The sequence below is a fragment of the Falco rusticolus genome, chromosome 8, assembly GCF_015220075.1.
Source record: "Falco rusticolus isolate bFalRus1 chromosome 8, bFalRus1.pri, whole genome shotgun sequence".
NCBI lineage: Eukaryota > Metazoa > Chordata > Aves > Falconiformes > Falconidae > Falco > Falco rusticolus.
Window position 1 is genome coordinate 31,308,523 of NC_051194.1, and position 19,243 is coordinate 31,327,765.

The following is a 19,243-nucleotide window of genomic DNA, read 5'->3' on the forward strand; positions in this document are numbered from 1 at the left end:
CTGGCTGAAAACCAAAAAGGCAGGTCTATGAGGCAAGGTTTGAGTGAGGTTTTCTTGATGGTCAGGTTCAGTGGGAGCCATGAGAACTGGTGAGATGGTGTGGATAGAAATGAGAATCAACAAACGGGTTTTACGGTTCCCGTGATCATCTTATAGTGGCCCTGCTGTGAGAAAAGGGATCAATAAGGAAAACCCGGGAACTGGCTACACAAAGTACAGGAAAAAGAACATTAGGAGTGGAGTGAGGAGATGCAGCTTGAATAAAACAAGCCACAGCAAGAGAGAAAAGTCTGCTCTTATTAGGCCAGTTGAATGCTAAAACTGGATTCTGCCTTTGCCACGCAGCCCCTGTGTGATACAGGGAGTTTGAACTGCTGTGGTGATTGGCAATTGCGTTTGTTACTCTTTGGACATGCGGTAAATTAATCCACAGTCTGATTTAAGAAATATTCCCAAACAAAGGTGAATGTTATGCGCTGAACATTCAAACTGCTGTGAAGCACCTAACTAAGTGGGTATCAAATTGAGGACCTAAAATAAGTGTACATTTTAATGAAATACCTTGCTTCAGTCTTTTGTCCAGAGAACAGTCATAGTCTTTCCTCTTTAAAGGTTGTTGTGAGGAAACTTGAGGTACGTACAGATGCAGAAAGTCTAGTAATCCCAGGACGTTTGTGTATTTGGGTCTGGAGGAAAGAGAGTGCACTTATTCTCATTACCAGTACGTAGATTAGTTGAAAAAAAGCCTGCTAAGTTTGGCGACACAAACTGATAGCAGCTTCCTCAGAACTAAAACAGTTTTTGCCCTGCAGGCTTCTCTGGTTTTATTTAACTTTATCAGCCGATCTAATAAAACATAGGACTTCTACAAACTTTGCCTTGGTTTTATCTCTTGACCTGCAACAACACTACTACTCAGTATGCGCCTGTGCACGCTGAATGTGTGAAACAATAGATTAACTGCAAAACTGTGAATTACAAAGGAACATTACCTTGAGACAGTACTTAATTTCAGAAGGGTATGTGTTTCTACTTATATATGTATATATGCAGTATACTGCAATCCTGAGAAACAAGTCATAATGTAGTGAATTTTGAACATACTTTTATGCATAGTTGATGGAAAGAAAAATTTTAAGATGATCTTTTGCTTTCACTTCAGTGATCAGGGAGTTTATGTCAGTGATGGAAGATGATGTTACAGTTTGAATTGGACTATTAATTACTATATCAGCTGGATTCTGAATGATTTAATCTTCTGTTTCCACCCCCCACTGAAGACTTTTTCAAATGGAACAGCTCAGCCTCTGTTTTGTAGAATTTGGTTTGGGGATAATTTGGTCTTATTTTTTTGTTTGTTTGGCGGTAGGACTGGAATCTTTTGCAAAAATGTGTGTCTTCTGAATGCTTTTGGTATAGGAAATACTGGCTTCTGTTGGAGTTTAGTGTTTGTTTTTAAACTGGCCAGCAATACATGGTTCATGTGTATTTGCAAACCTATGTTTCACAAGTATATGCTTCACAGCTGATAAAATTTAGGTATTAGAAATGGCTGAGAAGGAGGTGATAATGGAGTACGGATTTCCGAGAGGAACAGCGCACTGGGACTGATCCTTTCCTCTTGTAGGAACACAGATGCTGGGCATTTAGGGTTATTTTCTCCATCCCTCGGTACTGATACTGTCATGCGGTACAAATCCAGCATTTGATGAACTGTGTATATTCTTTTTTAAAAAAAGTCTAATCTGAAATAGGAATAATCTGAACATTGTGATTTCAAATGTCTGCTTAGGGAATATTACATCACTATGGTGAAATGGGTAAGCAACACCAAGGCTGTGGTGAGATGGTTAAACAGACCTCAGAATATCTCCATCCTTACGGTTTGTGAAACCACAACTGGGGCTTGCAGCAGGGTAAGTTGGTTTTTTCCTAAACTGTCTTTTCAAGGTTTCTTCCTGCATTTTGTTTTCACATTCAGAAAAAGAAATTTGGAAATCAGTTTGCAGATGCAGTACTTGCAAGCTGAATATAATTAGTCAGCAGGGAGGAAATGGATGTGAGAAAATTCCAAATCTGGTGAAATGATTTCATGCAATTAGCAACTTTGAGTGACATTTTTGGAATTACTAAGCTTTGTTCATTCATTAACTTCAGTGGAAACTGCAGTTGCTGAACATCATGTACTTTGGATATAGCTAGTGCAGTGACAAGCTTGTCTTCCATCAGATATTTTCAGCTGCCTGGTTTCTCCTCTCTCCCCCTACAGTTTCATTTCCGATCTTCCTGTTTCTCACAGCTTACATATGTTTAAGGAAAAGGTGTAAAATTCTGATAATTCCTGCAAATTCAATAACAGAATTAAGTAACTAGAAAAAAATAAAATTGACAGGCAACGGGGATATTTCATTTTGAATGTAAGCCAAGCTGAAATGTATTTTTCTATTTGAATTCAGCCACATCCCATCCCTTGACCCAGACTTTGACTTCTGACACTCCTGCATTCCGTCTCTCCATTTTCACAGTCAATCTTGCATCTTGAATGCATCTGGCCACTTTCCCATTCTGAGTCACAATCTCTTCCCAGACCCAACTAAAAGTATAAATATTTTCTTTACATGCTAATATCAGTACCAGCAGATGCTCTAAAGTAGAGGGTAAAATTTGGCAGTTTAAATGGTTATGAGTGATTAATGTTGGTCTAAATTTGGCCTCTGAGTCAAAGGCTCCCATCAGTGTCTTCTACTGAAGTCAATCATGTTAAAGCATTAGGGATTGTTTCGGAGCTTGTCTGCTTCTTTTACTATGTAGTAAAAAAAAAAAAAAAAAAAAAAAGCTGCTTTTCCTGACTCAGAAACTACAAATAAATCCCCAAACTGCGGATTAAGATTGTGAATATGGAGATTTGTTGATTGCATTGCTTTTTACATGGTTCCCGCAAGCCCTGTGCCCTTTTGTTAAGAAAGTCAGTCATGAACCACTGTGGGCAGTCGCTTCTGAAAGGAAGCCTGTATGTGCTCCAAGGTCAATTTGACTTATCTGAAGTAGACATCCAGGGAGCTGTAATCCAGGACATAGTACAGAAGAGAGAGATTGAGAAATCCCACTCCAGAAGAATTAAAGTGTTGCAAAGGACCTTCTTAGGTAGGTAAGGAAGGATAGTGCTGCAGTGTCACTGTAGTGCGTGCAGCTCAGACCAGGCTCATGCTTGTCACCCTGGATGTTTCCTGCACTGCATCTGCTGGGATAAAGTGATGCTCCTGAATTCAGTAATGGATGAGGAAAGGCCTTATTGTAAGATTTTAACATTGTATCACACCATTTGATTCCAACTATAAACTTTTTTTTTTCTCCCCTACCATTTTGCACATGTTCTCAATTCCAAAAAGTAGTTTAAAACCAGCTGCTGTAATAGCTACAGATATTTCATTTTTAGGCCATATATGTACAGATGTTTCTCTAGCTAATAAATTTTCATTACTTCAGTGTGACTGACAATTTACAACAGTTGACCTATATTCTGTATTTTTTTCCAACGATGTGTGCATGGTATTTGGGGGTTCTTTTGGATGGCATGATGTAAAATATGAGTGTCCCCAATAAAAAACATTCATTTGCATTTATTTATTTTTTTCTCTTCATTAATGCCACACTACAACCCATTAAAGCAGGGAATTGTGATTTGAAAAGGTCTTGCAATTCGAGCTTGATGCTGGCTGTTTGCCCAGTGTTGATGAAGGACCTAAAATATCCAGTTATCAGATGATGCCTAGAGGTAAAAAACAAATGGAACTGCCTGTGTAAAGCTTCTTGATAGCTAATCAGAAAAGACTGAAAAAGACATTCTTAGGTCCCCTGTGGTGTTATACCAAAAACTCTGAATAAAGCAGCTGACTTTGTAATTAAATTATTGTTTGTTTCAATGTAAGTGCCAATGAAGAGATGTGAAGATTGTAACACAGTAGAAGAAAACCCACAAAACAGCTAAAGACCTTTTCCTGAATGTGGGAAATATTTTTGATCTATAGCTATTCCATAAAAGCAATTTCTTTCTTTTTTTTTAGAAATATGAAATGCAGTCAGACCTGTGGCTTCCTAAACAGGTATAGTATAAATGCTATTTCTGGGTGTATAAAGTGTAATTGCTTCATTGTCATTTTTATTTAATAATATGTTATTTTTATAAGCTATGGAAATACGTTCCTTTTAAAACTGAATACCTTTTAGGAACCTAAATTAATTTAACAACTGAGGATTGTAGCAGTGCCTGTGTAAACACTCAGGTGGCAGCTTGTTTCTCTGGTAGCAGGTATCCTGTCACCTAGCATCACACAGAGGACATTTTGCAATCTAGCTGACCGTGTCAGTGGTGGAAAGAGATAACGTGCTTCCAGCCAGCGATTCGGCCCTTTGAACTGAGCCACTGCCTGGGTTTCAGAGGCAATATTCCCGTCAGTTACTGATCTCGCTGCATTCAGTTAATCAGGCACTTAAATGACCAGCTGATTAACTACCTAACTCACGGATGGTTAAAGATAGATTAGACAAATCCCATTCCAAGTCCTATATAGTGCACTAATTTTTTTCTGATTAAAAAATAACCTCACCAAATTAAACCCAAAGGAGTTCAAAGATTAAAGGTCATACGGGCTATAATTGGAATGCATGAGAATAATATTTCTAAATTCATACCCAGAACAATATGTTGAACTAATGTGTCAGCAAATTATTCCATTTTCATGGCTTCAGAAGAGCTGTCCAATAAATGGACGAAACACATTCTATTTAAAATACATTTCAGGCTTCATTTTGCAATGTGCAAATGAGAAATCATTTTGAAAAAACTATGCTTTTATAGCAAGCTGTTTTCCCTTAATATTTCTGTGTGAAGTTATGCATGGAGAGATGGTATCAGATCAGGCTACAATTTACAGTAAGACCATGATTCAGAATATCACTTCAAGGTACCTATTTTTCCTATACAACTTTATCAAATCAGTGAGTGTTAAGCACGTACTTAGTAATGTGTCGCTGAGTCCAGGCCATGGAAACATTTGTTCTCCTCATTGCTAGTAGGACTTACCTCTGTCTTTAATTGTATGTCTGTAAAGGAATGTATCCTGGAAAGTCCCACTGCGTGAGGGATGAGACTACCAGACCTTTCACTGGGAGGGAGGGTTTTGCAAGAGCTGTAATCCATGCTTTAGGACAAGGTTGCACAATGGTAACTGCTGGCATGAACTTCATTGAGCTTTAGGCACCACACTTTTGTTAATCTTACCAGAGTATATTCAAAATCTAAGGATTTTTTTCTCCGCTTGTTTCGTGAGCACAGCAGCTATCAAAACCAAGGAGACAAAAAACCTAAGCTGATGTTTTGTTAAGAAGTTTAATGAGAAGGGTGACAAACTAACAATCTTACATTTATAGAATGAAGAACCAGTTTTCTCCAAGGATGGCAGTAAGTTCTTCATGACTGTCCCAGTGAAGCAGGGGGGCCGGGGTGAATTTCACCACATCGCCATGTTTATCGTTCAGGTAAGGTTTTAGTTCAGGCTATTTTAAATACCCTACTGGTCATCTAGGACTTCTGATGAGGACACATGACCCAAGCAAAGGCTTGCACTTCAGTAGAATCTGAACACTTGTGTCATGGTCATTTTTCAGGTTGTCACTCAGTGCAGAGGGACATATTTATAACTTTTTCCAGAACACATAAAGCTTGCTCTCATTTCTTAGACCTCTGCTGTGGTGGCACATAAGGTCCATAAATGAAAGATGTTTCCAAAGTACTCTTTCTGGAAGTTTTCATCTTTTCTTTGTACCTCTATAGACAAGCAGAGATGTTTTCTTGTTAGAGCCTTCTGTCAATAATAATGTTTTATAGTCATAGAAATTCAAGAGACCTGCAGAAATGTTCATTTTGCCCTCTTTATATGCACTATGTATGCCCAAGTATAATTTTAAATGTCAATTCAGAATATTCAGAATCTGATCTTACTCACAGCAGTACAGGGAGGCAATACCCAAAACTTAAAATGTTATGAAAATTAGGACACTTTTATTACCCTTTGCAACATTTTCCAGTGGTTTCCATTTCCCAGGGTTGTTATTTTTCCAAGGAAGAATCTGAAAGAAGATGAATTTGCACTATGATTTTGAAGGTCATCAGTGTGAAGTTGTGATGAACTAATAAAAGAAATGATGCCCTGGAATGGAACACTCCAAGGCATCTATTTAAATCAGTAGAGCATTAATCCAGGTACTTTAGCAGAGCCGTATGACGTAGGAGGGATTATCAAGGTACCCAAAACATCAAAAGAGCAGACTTGGCATCAAGAAACTCTATTGTCTCCCCTTATGACAGTGTTCTGGTATGAACATTATTAAGTCTGAAATATGTTCACAGTGTACTGCAGACAGAACAAGAGCAAAAGAACTTTAATAAAAAATTAACCTTAAGAAACAAGAAAAAGATACTCATTCACTAGAGTAAACATATCAAGAAAGCATCAGAGAAGAAAAAAGGGATCAAAGGCTTGTAAAATTCTGTCTTCTAAAGAAAGCACTAACTCAGGTGACAATTTGGTAAAGGTATATTAATATAGTAACCACATACAAATTCACAATGGAGCAAAAACGTTTAGTCAATCAAGTCTTCTTTTTGTTTCTTTCCCAATATGAATAAGTATCATTAAAATACATGAAATAATAATGAAGTAGATCTAAAAAGTAACTTGCAGCTTTCCCAAGGATGTTACAGATACATTCAAATTTGCCTTAAACCTGTAGCCTCTGACATTTTTCACTTACTGAAGAGCTCAGGAAACTTGATCCTAATTCAGGAAAATATTTATGTAATAGATTAAGCCCACTCCTATTCAATAAGATATTTAAATATATACCTGCTTGTAAATGCATGTTTTAATCCCACCAGGATGATGTTTCAATTCAAGTTTATGATTAAGAGTTTAGTATTCTATCCCTTTTAGGCAGAATTAGAGCCCTCTGTACTGCTCACCTCCAAAAAAAATAAAAAAACCAAACTTCTATTTTGACCAGCATCACCATGAATAAACAAGTTTGGATGGTATCATCAAGGACAGATTTGGCTTTAAGTATACCGCTGCTCTTGAGAAGAAGAGGAGATGTGATATCCCATGTATCAACCATTATTCATCAATAAGCAACATTCTGCATGGTCACGGGGCTGACAGAGAGCAATAAAGGACAGGAAATGTGTTGATATGATGTGCTTTACACACCGCATTAATCTGATCATCCATTATTTCTAAAGCAAACATGGAGGCATAAAAATTATATTAACCGTTGCACGTAAAGTCTTTTGTCACATCAGATGTTTGTCACACCTTGTGAGAGAGCCACAGTGGCCTAACAGGTGCCCTGCAGAATTTAAAGCAGTCAGCAGGTCACCCATACCCAGATGATCACAGTTTTTTCATGATGGAGCTTGGATAACACTGGAATTTGGAATTTAGAGTCTCATTACTTCTCTGTACTACTCGGTACAGATACCAGCTCGTTAACAGAAAGCAGCCTCCAAGTGCAGGAAAGTTAAAACACAGAACCAACGTGAACATACAGTGACAAAGAAGTAAATGTTAATGGCTTGCTTTAGATTAATTTGATCACTGAGGCTTATTTGTCAGTCTTACAATAAGTACTGACAAATGATCTTTCTTGGACGGCATTTCTTTGACTGTACTTTAGAAAAGCATGTGTCAATAATACAATCAAAGCATGTTGGCAGGAGCATCTAATTAAATCTTCTTGCAAGGGGAGGTTGCTGTTTAAAAGGTTACTGTCTATCATATATTATTTACTGTCAATGTAGAGGGCTAGATGTGTGTTTTATTGTTTTCAAATGCTTTTAGTAACTTATGAAATATTTAAAAGAAACTAATCTCAAAATGGGATTGAATCATATGTTATGTATCTAGAAATTTCTTACATGGGGTTTTGCCACTCTAGAAAGTATCGTTTTTCCAACCACAAACTAAGAATTATAAAGTAACTTTAATGGATCAAGGCAAGAACTTCCTGCAAGCTTCATAAATTATGTATTATGGCTGTAACCTTGAAAAATAACCATGTTTATTAACGCTTGGCTGGGCTTTTTATTGCTGTTTCTTGTTAGATGCTGTGATCTCAATATTTAGGTATCTCTTTCAATAGTTGCAGCTTCTCTCCCTCTAGAGAAGAAATACTGACGTATAGTAAATCACTAATTTGTATTTTAATCATTTGTGGAGACAGCACTGAATATCAGAACTTCCTGAACAAGGGAACCCTCATCATAAACATACGTACAGCACCTAGCACAACATCCTGGTTTCAATTGCTACTTGCAAGGCTTGCCATGGTGTTACTGCGTCGTTCATTCCTTGTGGATCAGTTCTAAGGGTCTTGTTTCTGCCTTGCCAGTTCCAGACACGTCTCACAGGTGTCCTTGAGCATTTTCTGCTTTCTAGTTACTGCTGCTGTTGATGTAGAGCTCGGAGTTTAAAGGTTACAGTTCAGAAATCTGAGGATTTAAAACATTCTTCATGCCTTTACAAGTTTTTATAGGCCACGTAATCACTGAGGCCACTGTGACTAGGTGCTTGGTATTCGCAGGGCACAGTGCCGTTGGATCCTCCGTCTGACCTGCTCTGTAACTCCTGCTGCTCAGTGTTGCCCACTAAAGCAGAGATACAAGCTGAAGTGTCACCTCTTCTCTTGACAAAATCTGTCTTGAATTTGGAAACAAAGAATTTTTTATATCCAGGCCATGCATCATAAACCTGGTATAGAAAAAACACCTTCAACGTGTTCGTGCTGGATTATAGTGAGGGGTGAAGTTCTAATTTTCAGTGTTGTAAGCCACAGGTTTACCTTTTGCACCAAGAAGCACACTCAGATGAGCTTCTCACTCTTCAGGTTTCATGGTTTGCAGCCTGTGCCTGGTGAGGAGCCTGCCGCAGAGTCCAGCCAAGGCTTGGTTTTACCTGAGGGCAGGTGGGCGCTACCCCCTGGGGGTTCCTAAGGCAGCTCCTGCTGCGGTGGGCCAAGGAAACTGCCCTCATGTTCTTTGAGAGAGGTTTTGCATTTCCCTTTGCAGCAGGTTTTTTCCTAGGCTCACACCGGGACAGAAACAAATTCTGAGAGGAGCCAGGGGTGCTTCCTAACTTGCAAGTCTCTGGTTCAGTTGCCAAAATTGGGAGCTACACTTAGACTTCCCTTGTAGACCCTGGGTGGAGAGGCTTCTTATTGTTTGTTGGCGTATGGACAAAAATTGTGATGAAAACTGAGATGATTTTAATGACCTTGAAAAGTTTTATCTATGGGAGGGAAAGGATACTTGAAGTTCAGGCCTGTCAAAATGTGAGGTCTGTGATTTAAAGACGTTATGTTGCATATTAAAGTTTTAAAAGCTGTAATCAGTAATGACATGTGCATACAGTCCTGCTAGGCAAAGAGAAATGTAACATGTACGGTGGAAGTTAATGTTTTCCCTGTCTCTCTCCAGGCTAAAAGTGAACAAATCAGTGTGAGACACCTGACATCGGGAAACTGGGAAGTTATCAAAATCCTGGCATATGATGAAAATACTCAAAAGATGTAAGCACTGTTCTCTTTGTCTGTTTATGAAAATACCCAACTTATTAAAGTGGAATCTATTTGACTAGCAATAGCATATCTAAAATGAAGCAACAATTATTTTTTTTTCATTTTTGAGCATTACCATAAATTTGACACACCTGAGTACATAAAAGCGCAGTTGTAAGACAATTTACCTTCCTGTGTATTACTGGGTGTGTTTTTATGTAGAAGAAAAAGGAGCATACCGTGACATCAATTGACTCTCTATATTTTTTTAAAGAAAAGAAATCAACACACAGTACAGCAGTAATAACATTTTGGTGACTTCTTTCCTGGATTGTAGATAAGAAGTCATAGCAATTTTTTACTACTTGATAAAACCCCAAATCTTCAGTTTTCATGCTTCTTTGGTTACAGCATGAGGTCTCTGGACTTTGGGAATCTGATTCAACCTCATAAATTCAAATTATATAGAGAGATTATCCAAACCCCTGATCCTCACCCAGCTCACTCGGAGAGAAATCTTTCCAAAGACCGACTTAGTGCTGTACTGGGAAGGAAATGCAGCACATACTTGGTGATTCTTGGGAGCAGTACAGAAACGACACAAAACATCTGAAAGCTCTATATAATTTCACTAGATCTTGGCTGGTCTTCACTTATAGCTGCACATGGCAGGAAAAAAAAAAAAAACAACCAAACAACCCACAGATGTGTCTAATTCTGATTTTCCTTAAAATACATGATATTTCAGCAGCAACATTTTTGAGGCTGCAACAGTGTCTGTCATCTCCACTGGCACTGGAGAAGCACCCTTTCTGACCAGTCCTTCCAAGGGTTTTGAAAATACATTCGTAGGTAATTTTTAGATACTTCTCCAAGGTTCAGATGAAAAAATGAGGTCTGGATGCAACTCAGCCTGCAGAGAGGTGGCAGACTGCATGTGGGTTGTCTCAGCCACTTGGGAGGACTTCCTTACTCTTCTGCCTCTAAAGCAGAAACTTTATAGGCACCTCATCTGGGACACACCAAGGAGTTGTCTTGATATTCTTGCAGCAGCTCTACTAAATAAAGCCTCTTCCCATGCATGCAACCTTTTCTGTAAACCATTGCCTAGGGTGCTAGCTTCTGTTTCTAGATAGAAGAAAAAAGTCGATTCTACAGCTCAAAAAGGCTTTCAGGTATCATAAGGCCTATTGTAATTTATGATACCATTCCATTGTGACCTTTTTCTGCTCCTTGGATTTATATTGCAAACTGTTGGAGTGAAGGAGAAACTTTCTCTTCTGTATTTGTAATATGCCGATAGAGGTCCTGGTTGCTACAGGAGCTTCTGGGCGGTACAGGAATTACATAGAAAGCATGAAATACTGTGTTCATCACTGTTTCTGTATGAAATCATATAGCATCTGAAATAATTGCTCTGTATACTGGGTCTAAGTTTAATCTTGGGGCTAAGATTTATATAAAAGTATTTGATCTCATGTATATTTTGGAATTTTTAATTTTAAAAGTTATTTATGACGTCTCACACTTCTCTAAACACCACCCAAATCAGACAGTTTACCAAAGTGAGTTTAACCTTGTTTGTCTTTTGGGCACAGTTATTTCTTAAGCACTGAAGAATCCCCAAGAGGAAGACAGCTACACAGGTAAGTAATACATGTGGCTGTGTTAACAGCTTCTTCATCCCAAGCAGGAGGTGCTATGATGATGTTCTGTGAGCTTAATTGCTACTTTGGGGTTTGGATCATCATTTATATTGTGTAAAAATTAGTACACTTGAGCTGTAACAAAGGAAGAATCACAGCTTTTCAAAATTCAAAATGCTGATATTTTACTTGTTGAAAAAAACAGGAAATATTTTAACAGAAAATGTTTTTACCGCTATGTCTTCACTAGTCCTTTATAAGCATCTAAAAAGCAAAACCTAAATATAAGCATGTAATATGACAGTGTTTAAAAGTAGTGAAAATCTTCTAAATAAAAATAATATTTGTGGGGTTTAATCATGCAATTTAAAGTGTGTGGGCAAAGTACCTTCTCCTTACATAAATCTCGGTGCTTGAATCTGAAGTTAACGAGGCTTTTCATTAGTTAGTGTCCTACTAACACTGTTACCCCCAGCACTGCTAGTTAATGGAACTCCAATCCTCCTTTGAGCAGGCTTTGGATCCTGTCCATATTGCCCAGTTTACAGAACAGTAGTCCACTGAGTCATCTGAAAACAGTTTGCATCAAGCAAAATATAAGACAGTGATATTTTGGCGAGTTTAGGGACTGAAACAAATTTTATCGCTCTGATGAGCTGATTCTTGGTTTATTGTATTTTATTACAATGGAAAATATTTCTGATCCATTTTTTCTCCAGTGTATCAACAGTGGGATCATTGAATCGTCAGTGTCTCTCGTGTAACTTCTTGAAAGACCAGTGCACGTATTTCAGCGCAAAGTTTAGCCCCATGAATAGGCATTTTTTACTGCACTGTAAAGGTAAGTCATGCACAGCGTGTAAAAGTACTGTGTTTGCTTCTGAATTAATGTATTCCCTTGGGAAGTGCATTAGGCTGGAGTCTAACATTTAGCTCAATGATGTATTACTCAAAGTTCTGTACAGGGCTTATTGCAAGACTGTAAGTAAAGATGTTCTGTGTAAAACCTAAATAACCAGTGATGTCAGAAAGCTGCTCCATTCCTAACACTTCAGCCCTAGTAAAGGACGTTGACTTTTAAATTTACCCTGAATAAAAATCCTTCACCAAAAAAACCCATGGAATTTATAGTGACGCTACTGTGGTTTGTGACAGCTTCATTATATTATGTATTGGGATTGATCTTGTGCAACTACACCTGGTTAAAAAATGAGGGCCTGCTTTTGATAACACTATGTCCCTGTATGCATATATGTGTACGCGCACAGTTTATCTATGCACAGTCACCGACATATGTGTATGTCTGTGTGTATCTATCAAAAAACAGGTATGGTTTAATCCACACAGACAGATCATCTTTAGCATTACAGTTGCAATAAATAACTTTTAGCTTTTTGTTGTTAGCTGCATTCCAGTAGCACTGAATAGCACCAATTGGGTTCAGAGTTTCTGTATAAACAGAAAACTAGAAACATCCCACACTGAGAAATTTATAACCCACATCCAGGAAATAAACACTGATAAATAAGATTCTAAAAACGGGTTGAGAAAAGCATAAGACAATCGATAATAAAGTGTTTAGCTAGACCTGTTGACCTTGAAACTTGCAGTATGTTACAGACAACGTTCTCCGAGTATTTTTGCTCAACTAGCATAAGATCGTGAAAAGTAGAACACAATTCATCTCAAATAGATGTGAATAGCCCATTTTATTTGCATGCATTTTTTCTATTTCTTTTGCAACTGTACATTTTTTTTTGCACAAAAATAAAGTACCTGCCATCTTGAGAACTGAATCTATTCAAACAAACAAACTATGAATATATATTGGCTAAAATAAGGCTGGGTGTTTGTTCGGCGCTTTTTTTGTTGTTGTATGTGTGTGTGTGTGTAAGTGCACCTATAATACCTACCTTGTTGGAAAAATATATGTATATGTACCAACTGTATGGTTTATACATGGTTAAAGCTGTGACAGAAGTTATGGAGCTAATCCCAAGGCCCTTATCTGAGTAAAGACTGCATTAGTAATGAGCTCCTCATGGTTTAAGCGGAGGTTTCCCTTGTGCTGTACATAGTCCCTATGGGGAAAGTCTCAGATTCCTTTGAGAGAGAGGGCTGGTAAATTGGGAAGAGTGTTTTGCCCTGAATCAGCAATGTGCTAGGGCCCCAAACCATAGCTTCTTATTATTATATTAGCAAAGTATATTCAGCCTGTTATTTTTGATGTGTTTCTTTGATATAAAAATGTGGATGCCAGTATGCACATGAAATTCCTCACAAGCTCATGACTTTCAGTGACTTTAGAGATAGTTTTCTGTTTGAGCTGGTAAGACGGTAAATCATCCTCCCAGGATTAAACCTGCACTCACTGAGTTGCAACCAGTAGACTGCCCTAAGCTGCAGGTGTTGGACAGGGATGATAAACTGTCATTAAGTTTTTCCTACCTCTAACATTAATGTATAGTTGTTCACTTGGAGTTATTCAGAGGTCTTCTCTCGTGTTTTATCAGTGCTGGACAATTACAGCAGCAGTGTGGCCCCCAGGTACTGCCACAGCTCTGCAAAATGCCTGTGGTGGGTTGGATATTTGACAGTATCGAAGTTGATGGCAACACCACCATAGAGCAGGTATTAAAACTCCTCTGCAGGGAGCTGCTTGTAAGAGTACAAGATAAACTGCTTCAAGGAGACAGATGACACCACATCTATGTGCATATACACTCATTTTCCCACAACAAAAAGCTTGACTGAATTGTTACAAAAGCAATTTGCCCAGAAAAGTCCTTGGGGGACTCTGGACTGGTTTGATCTGTACAAGTTTCAAATCTTCCACCTCCTGTTTACCCATGAGCACCTTTATTAGGATAGTTTTTCCTTCTTAGTTACCCTCAGTCAGGAGTTCTGTCTCAGTGTACCACCTGAATCCATCTCCCAAGACTCTCTCGAGTCAGGAGTTATTTCTAGCCCAGTAGATGCAGGACCAGCTCTACAGCCTCTCAGTTTTGGCAAGCACGTCCTTTACACTTTTTCCCCACTGCTTGTGGATTTTTCCTTTAGCACTTCATAAACACTAACAGATGTTAATCTCTCCACTCAAGTAAGATACTTCACAAAGGGAGTAATTGGTTTTCCCATTTTATACAGCAGGAAACAAGTTGTGGATTTGGTGTTAGTTATAGGAGGTCAATGGGAAATCCAAGTGTTGTGCTTAGTTCTGATGAGCTGCAACATAATGCCTGTAATACAAATCTGTCTTTCTCTTTTCTGATTGGCTTTTTAATCTGTTGTAATACCCCTTTTTCAAAATCTGTCATCATCCTTCCATCTTTTTAGTATGACAAATAGAGCTGGCCTGCAAAATGCCAATGCTTTCCCCTCCAAAAATGGTCTTTCTTAAATCAGAATTCAAAGCAAAATGACAAATTCAGAAGTAAAAAGAGCTGGAAAGAAACCAAAACAAAACAAAAAGGGACAGCTGAAGAAATTATTTTCTTGAAGAGCTAAGGCAGAAAGCGTTGATTTGTCAGCAACCTACCTGTAAGATTTTTGTCAGTAGTCTCCCTTGAGGCAGAGAATGAAATTGATAAAATCTTCCAGTGGAGGCTGTCAGGCTGTGAATGGCACCATGCTATTTTTTTCAGGTATTTAAGTTTCCCTAGGCTCATGCAATAATTAATTGAGAGAGACAACCTCTCAGGGTGACTCAGAACACATAAATTAAGCTCTGTCTCTGAACTGCTTTCAGAGGGAATCCTTTTTTTTTTTTTTTTTTCCCTTAAAAATATGAGTCTTAACTCCTAATTTCAGAGGGTCCATGCCATCATCTGCCATGGGTGTCCTCAGGGATTTCAGCATTTTTGCATCATCCTTGCTAGCCCAATAGTGACTGCCTGCATGTAATTTAAAGACCTGTCTTGCTGAGATAAAACTAAGTTTCCCATGTACAAATTCCATGTTGGGGGTAGGGAAACATTTTCTTTTGCAAGTTTACACTGGGGGATCCTCAGAACAGACACAGCAAACTCAGCTGTACTTCTAAGTGTGCTGAATGTTCGGTCACCCCAGTTTCACGTACCATCTTGTGCGTTTGCACAGTACCTATTGACATGGGGAATGATTCCTGGTGCTTTTAGTTTCTTAGTGGTAAAGTAAACATATAGTATCTGACATTACCATGAAATAAGATTTGATTACATTACACTTAGGTTTAACGGTGATGCTGTTGGTCTTGCAGAGCTGGCGTACCAAAGGAGCTGCTTAAACAGATAATTAAGCGAAATATGTGATAATTTTTCAACACTTTTCAGCTTTTCCATAGAAAATATAAGTGAATATTATCATTAGTTCACTTCCCAGTCGATCTAAAATTACTGTTTCTGAATGTCAAACTGCTGTGTTTTAGGCAGTGCCTTTAAGTGGGTGTGTAATTTTTTTTATTCTTCACTTATAGCTAAAACATGGAAATTAGAAAAAAATGCTCCTTCTGGATGCAGAGGTCTAGGCTGCTTGCTCAGGCAGAAGGCAGTCTCTGTTTCACACTTTATTGGTCCCGTAGTCTCAACTGTGTCCTTTGCAAGAGACACCAGTGGAGCTGGTGCTGTGTTTGAAGGGAAGCATGTGTACAGGGTGTCCAGGATTCGGTCTTGGGTGGTAACTGGTGCTCTCATCCTCTATTACTGAAATACTGATTATTAACTACCCTATACATCCTCTGTTTTTCTTCTCTCCTCCAAACAGGGCCAGGCATTCCAGTTGTTAGTGTGCACAGTACAAGTAATACTGCAAGTGAGTATTCCTGACGGAGTAGGTCTATCTTTTTATCATCCTTGATTGTTTTGGGGAGTGTGGGGGAGGGGAGAGGCAGTTACAAGTAAATGCAAACTAATAGATGTCTCATTCATACAAAGTTCTGTTAATTACCTTTTAGCAACATCGACATCTGCAAATAATAAGGAAGGAAGTTAATCAAATGATTAAAACTTTCCCCAGCTTTTCGGATATGTTTTATGCTAAGTGCAGATCATTCATCTTCTATTTACACTTGAGTTAATTAGATGGCAGGTTGGTCCTCATCCGTTTGGCTTTCTATGTAAATTATGCTGCTATTACGATATACCTTCGGTATTTTAGAGATGTTTTTAAAGTTACAATCCAATTATCTTGAAGTAAGGTACAGTCCTTGGATGATCAATCATAAAATCTGACCTACATATGATGAACTTAGTCCTTCTTTTATATTTCTCAAATTAGAGTGACTCCACTGACATTTTCAATAATGGCTAATCTAAGAATGAAGGTTTTTAGGATGGTATTCAATACCTCTAATTTTCAAGTTTTACTCATTGTTTTCTGTACATTGATACCAAAGCTGTTGATGTTTCCTTGCTGCCTGAGGTGCTCTGTAATGGAAGACTGTCCTTCAGCAGCTTAGATAATTCTCTGGTGCACTCCGCTGTGCCTCCACATAGCAGGAGGGTGTGAATTAGGGGAAAGGAGACATCTTTCCATTCAAAAGCACTAAACCAGTCCTTACATATCCTCATCTCATTCACTAGATTATCCCCAGGACTTTTCCCAGAATTCAGAAGTCCTGAATTGTACTTATCTGCATCCCCTCTGTCATGGGCCAGCCACTATTCAGCCATAACAGTGAACCTTGTCTTGCATGTTGAAGTAGCACTGATCACCAGCGTAACGCTATCACGTCTGCACTTTGGCTTCCTTGCCATAGCACACCAAGGGGAGGGAGTTTTATCCAGGCGTGCTATAGCCGATAAGGGGTAGCTACTGCTAAAAGTAAATTCATTGACTTCTGTACAGCTACTCAGTTCTGTGAAAGTAGACTTTTGCTCTTTATTAGTTAATACTGTTGGTAGTGAATTATTGTAAAAGAGATCTATGTACAGCAGTTAGAGGAAAACAAAGCAAGTCAGGATAGAAGGACATTGTTTGTTGTAACAAGATACCAAATAATGACGGAGATAATTTACCATTCATGTTTCGGTGCAAGATTAGATTATCCTTTTCAATTCATAAAAGAATGATTAAGGATTACTTCAGTTATTCCATCCTCAGACTATAATTATACTATTTTGGTTGACTGCCCAGAACAAACATTCTCCTTAGATTGTCTGGTTTGGCCCTAAGTGGAGGGTTTATTGTTTAATAAAATATAATAAAATAAATCTACATTTTAGAAGCAAGATCAGTAATTTGAGTAAAAAAGAAAATAAAAAAAAGAACTACTTAATCATTCTTTCATGTGTAAAAGAATTGCTTCAAATCTGTCTGCAGCTCTAAAACAAACTGAAGTCTTGCTCTTTGTTGGAAGTACAGAAGACAGAGAAAGACATGCAGTGATCAAGTAGAGCTGGGCTGGCTAAATATTGGCTTGGAATACGTAGCTTGAAAAGGATGCCTGCTTGAGGCTTGTGATATTGCCCAGCAGACTAGCCTTTCGCTGTAACAGCTGCTGTTAGTATTTGTCAAAGATACTAATATTCCTGTTGTTCATCAGCAATTTCATGGTTAGTCCTTAACAAAAACAAAACCTGTTGAAGCCAGAAAATGGAATAATGTATATGTTTTAAATTAAGCTGATTGTTCAGTTCTTGAATTGCAAAGCAGTTACATTATAAAAAAGTATTTGCAGAAGGAATTGATTTACAAGATTTATTATTGCATATTTGGCTCTTTAATTTTTTTGAATCTCCATTTATCTCTGATCTGATGATTTGCTATACCTTTCAACTTGCTTTTTCTTCCTGTTTCCTACAGAGTTTTATATTTTGGAAAATAATGCTATGTTGAAAGAAGCTGTTTTTAAGAAAAAGAATTCCAGGACTGAAATTAAAATGCTTCATATTGAGGATTACGGTAAATTTGACAAAATGTTATTTTACCAAACCAAAAGCTTTCTTACAATGTTACTGTTTTTCATCTGTGTAACTACCAGCCTTTAATGTATTGCTCTTTTCTTAAAAGAACTCCCTTTACAGTTGTCACTGCCAAAAGATTTCACGGATCGAAACCAGTATGCCCTTCTATTATTAATGTAAGTATCTGTGTAGAATCATTAAAAATAATAAAAAAGTACTTCACAGAAAACCTTGAACTCTGTAATTAGAAACTGTTTTTTTACCTTGGGTAGGAAAATTGCCTTATGGATTTGAGTTGATAAATCAAAAGGCTTGTTCTCAGGAGAATTTTGTTATAGGTGCTGTCTGGTAGAGATGCCTGGGGTTTTTTGAGCTTGTCAAACCTAGCTCAGCTTCATTGTACTTTTATGTATGCAAGGCACCGGCCCTTCTGATGGTGCAGCTGAGAGTGGTTCTGCAGTCTTTCCTGGACCCATACTGACACCTACCCACAAAGGATCTCGTTCAGACAATATGCTCCTTTTTATCCCAGATAGAAATGGGTAGAGTTTCTAAGAGGGGCTCAGTTAAGATGCATAGAGCAAAACTGCTTTTAGGAACACTGGAAAGAAGAAAAAAATATATTTTTGTGCACCAATGGCTGAAGGTGTTATAGGCATGATCCAGAGTCTGTTGTTGTTTGTAGAAAACCTCTATGGGAGGAAGGAGGTATTCCCTGGCAACCTGCACTGTTCTTTTAGAAAGAAATTGTGTATTTCAGAGACAGTCAGCCTCTTAAGTTGCATGCCTACAGAATGTATAGCAGAGGAAGAAAGCAGAGTCATAAATGTACCTTCAACCTACCTAGGAAAACTGGTGATGGCCACATCAGGGCATTTCATTGCTTTCCACCTGAGCCTAGCGTGGGTCTGGCATGGGTGTAGAGGACTTTTCTGTACCTACAGATCTTCTTCTAGTCCCATTGGGAAGGAATTGATGTGAATTTCACTAACAGGTATAGGAGTGCACTGCTAAATTCATGAAAATACCACGTTAGCTGAGCTGTGTCACCTGGAGTAGACCTGCCCTTAGTGACAGCAGAGATCCTTATTGTTGTATGTCAGGTCA

General features: G+C 38.2%; 1 protein-coding gene across 2 annotated transcripts in view; it reads left to right on the plus strand.

Moving 5' to 3' along the window:
- DPP10 (dipeptidyl peptidase like 10) overlaps nucleotides 1–19,243 on the plus strand; it is a 551,325-nt gene that overhangs the window by 507,481 nt on the left and 24,601 nt on the right. For both annotated transcript variants that reach the window (XM_037398165.1, XM_037398164.1), the window contains exons 11-19: nucleotides 1,793–1,916; nucleotides 4,065–4,103; nucleotides 5,431–5,538; nucleotides 9,530–9,621; nucleotides 11,208–11,255; nucleotides 11,975–12,096; nucleotides 15,996–16,043; nucleotides 18,036–18,134; nucleotides 18,243–18,312. In XM_037398165.1, the coding sequence (XP_037254062.1) occupies nucleotides 1,793–1,916; nucleotides 4,065–4,103; nucleotides 5,431–5,538; nucleotides 9,530–9,621; nucleotides 11,208–11,255; nucleotides 11,975–12,096; nucleotides 15,996–16,043; nucleotides 18,036–18,134; nucleotides 18,243–18,312 (750 nt within the window). The remainder of the gene's footprint in view (nucleotides 1–1,792; nucleotides 1,917–4,064; nucleotides 4,104–5,430; nucleotides 5,539–9,529; nucleotides 9,622–11,207; nucleotides 11,256–11,974; nucleotides 12,097–15,995; nucleotides 16,044–18,035; nucleotides 18,135–18,242; nucleotides 18,313–19,243) is intronic.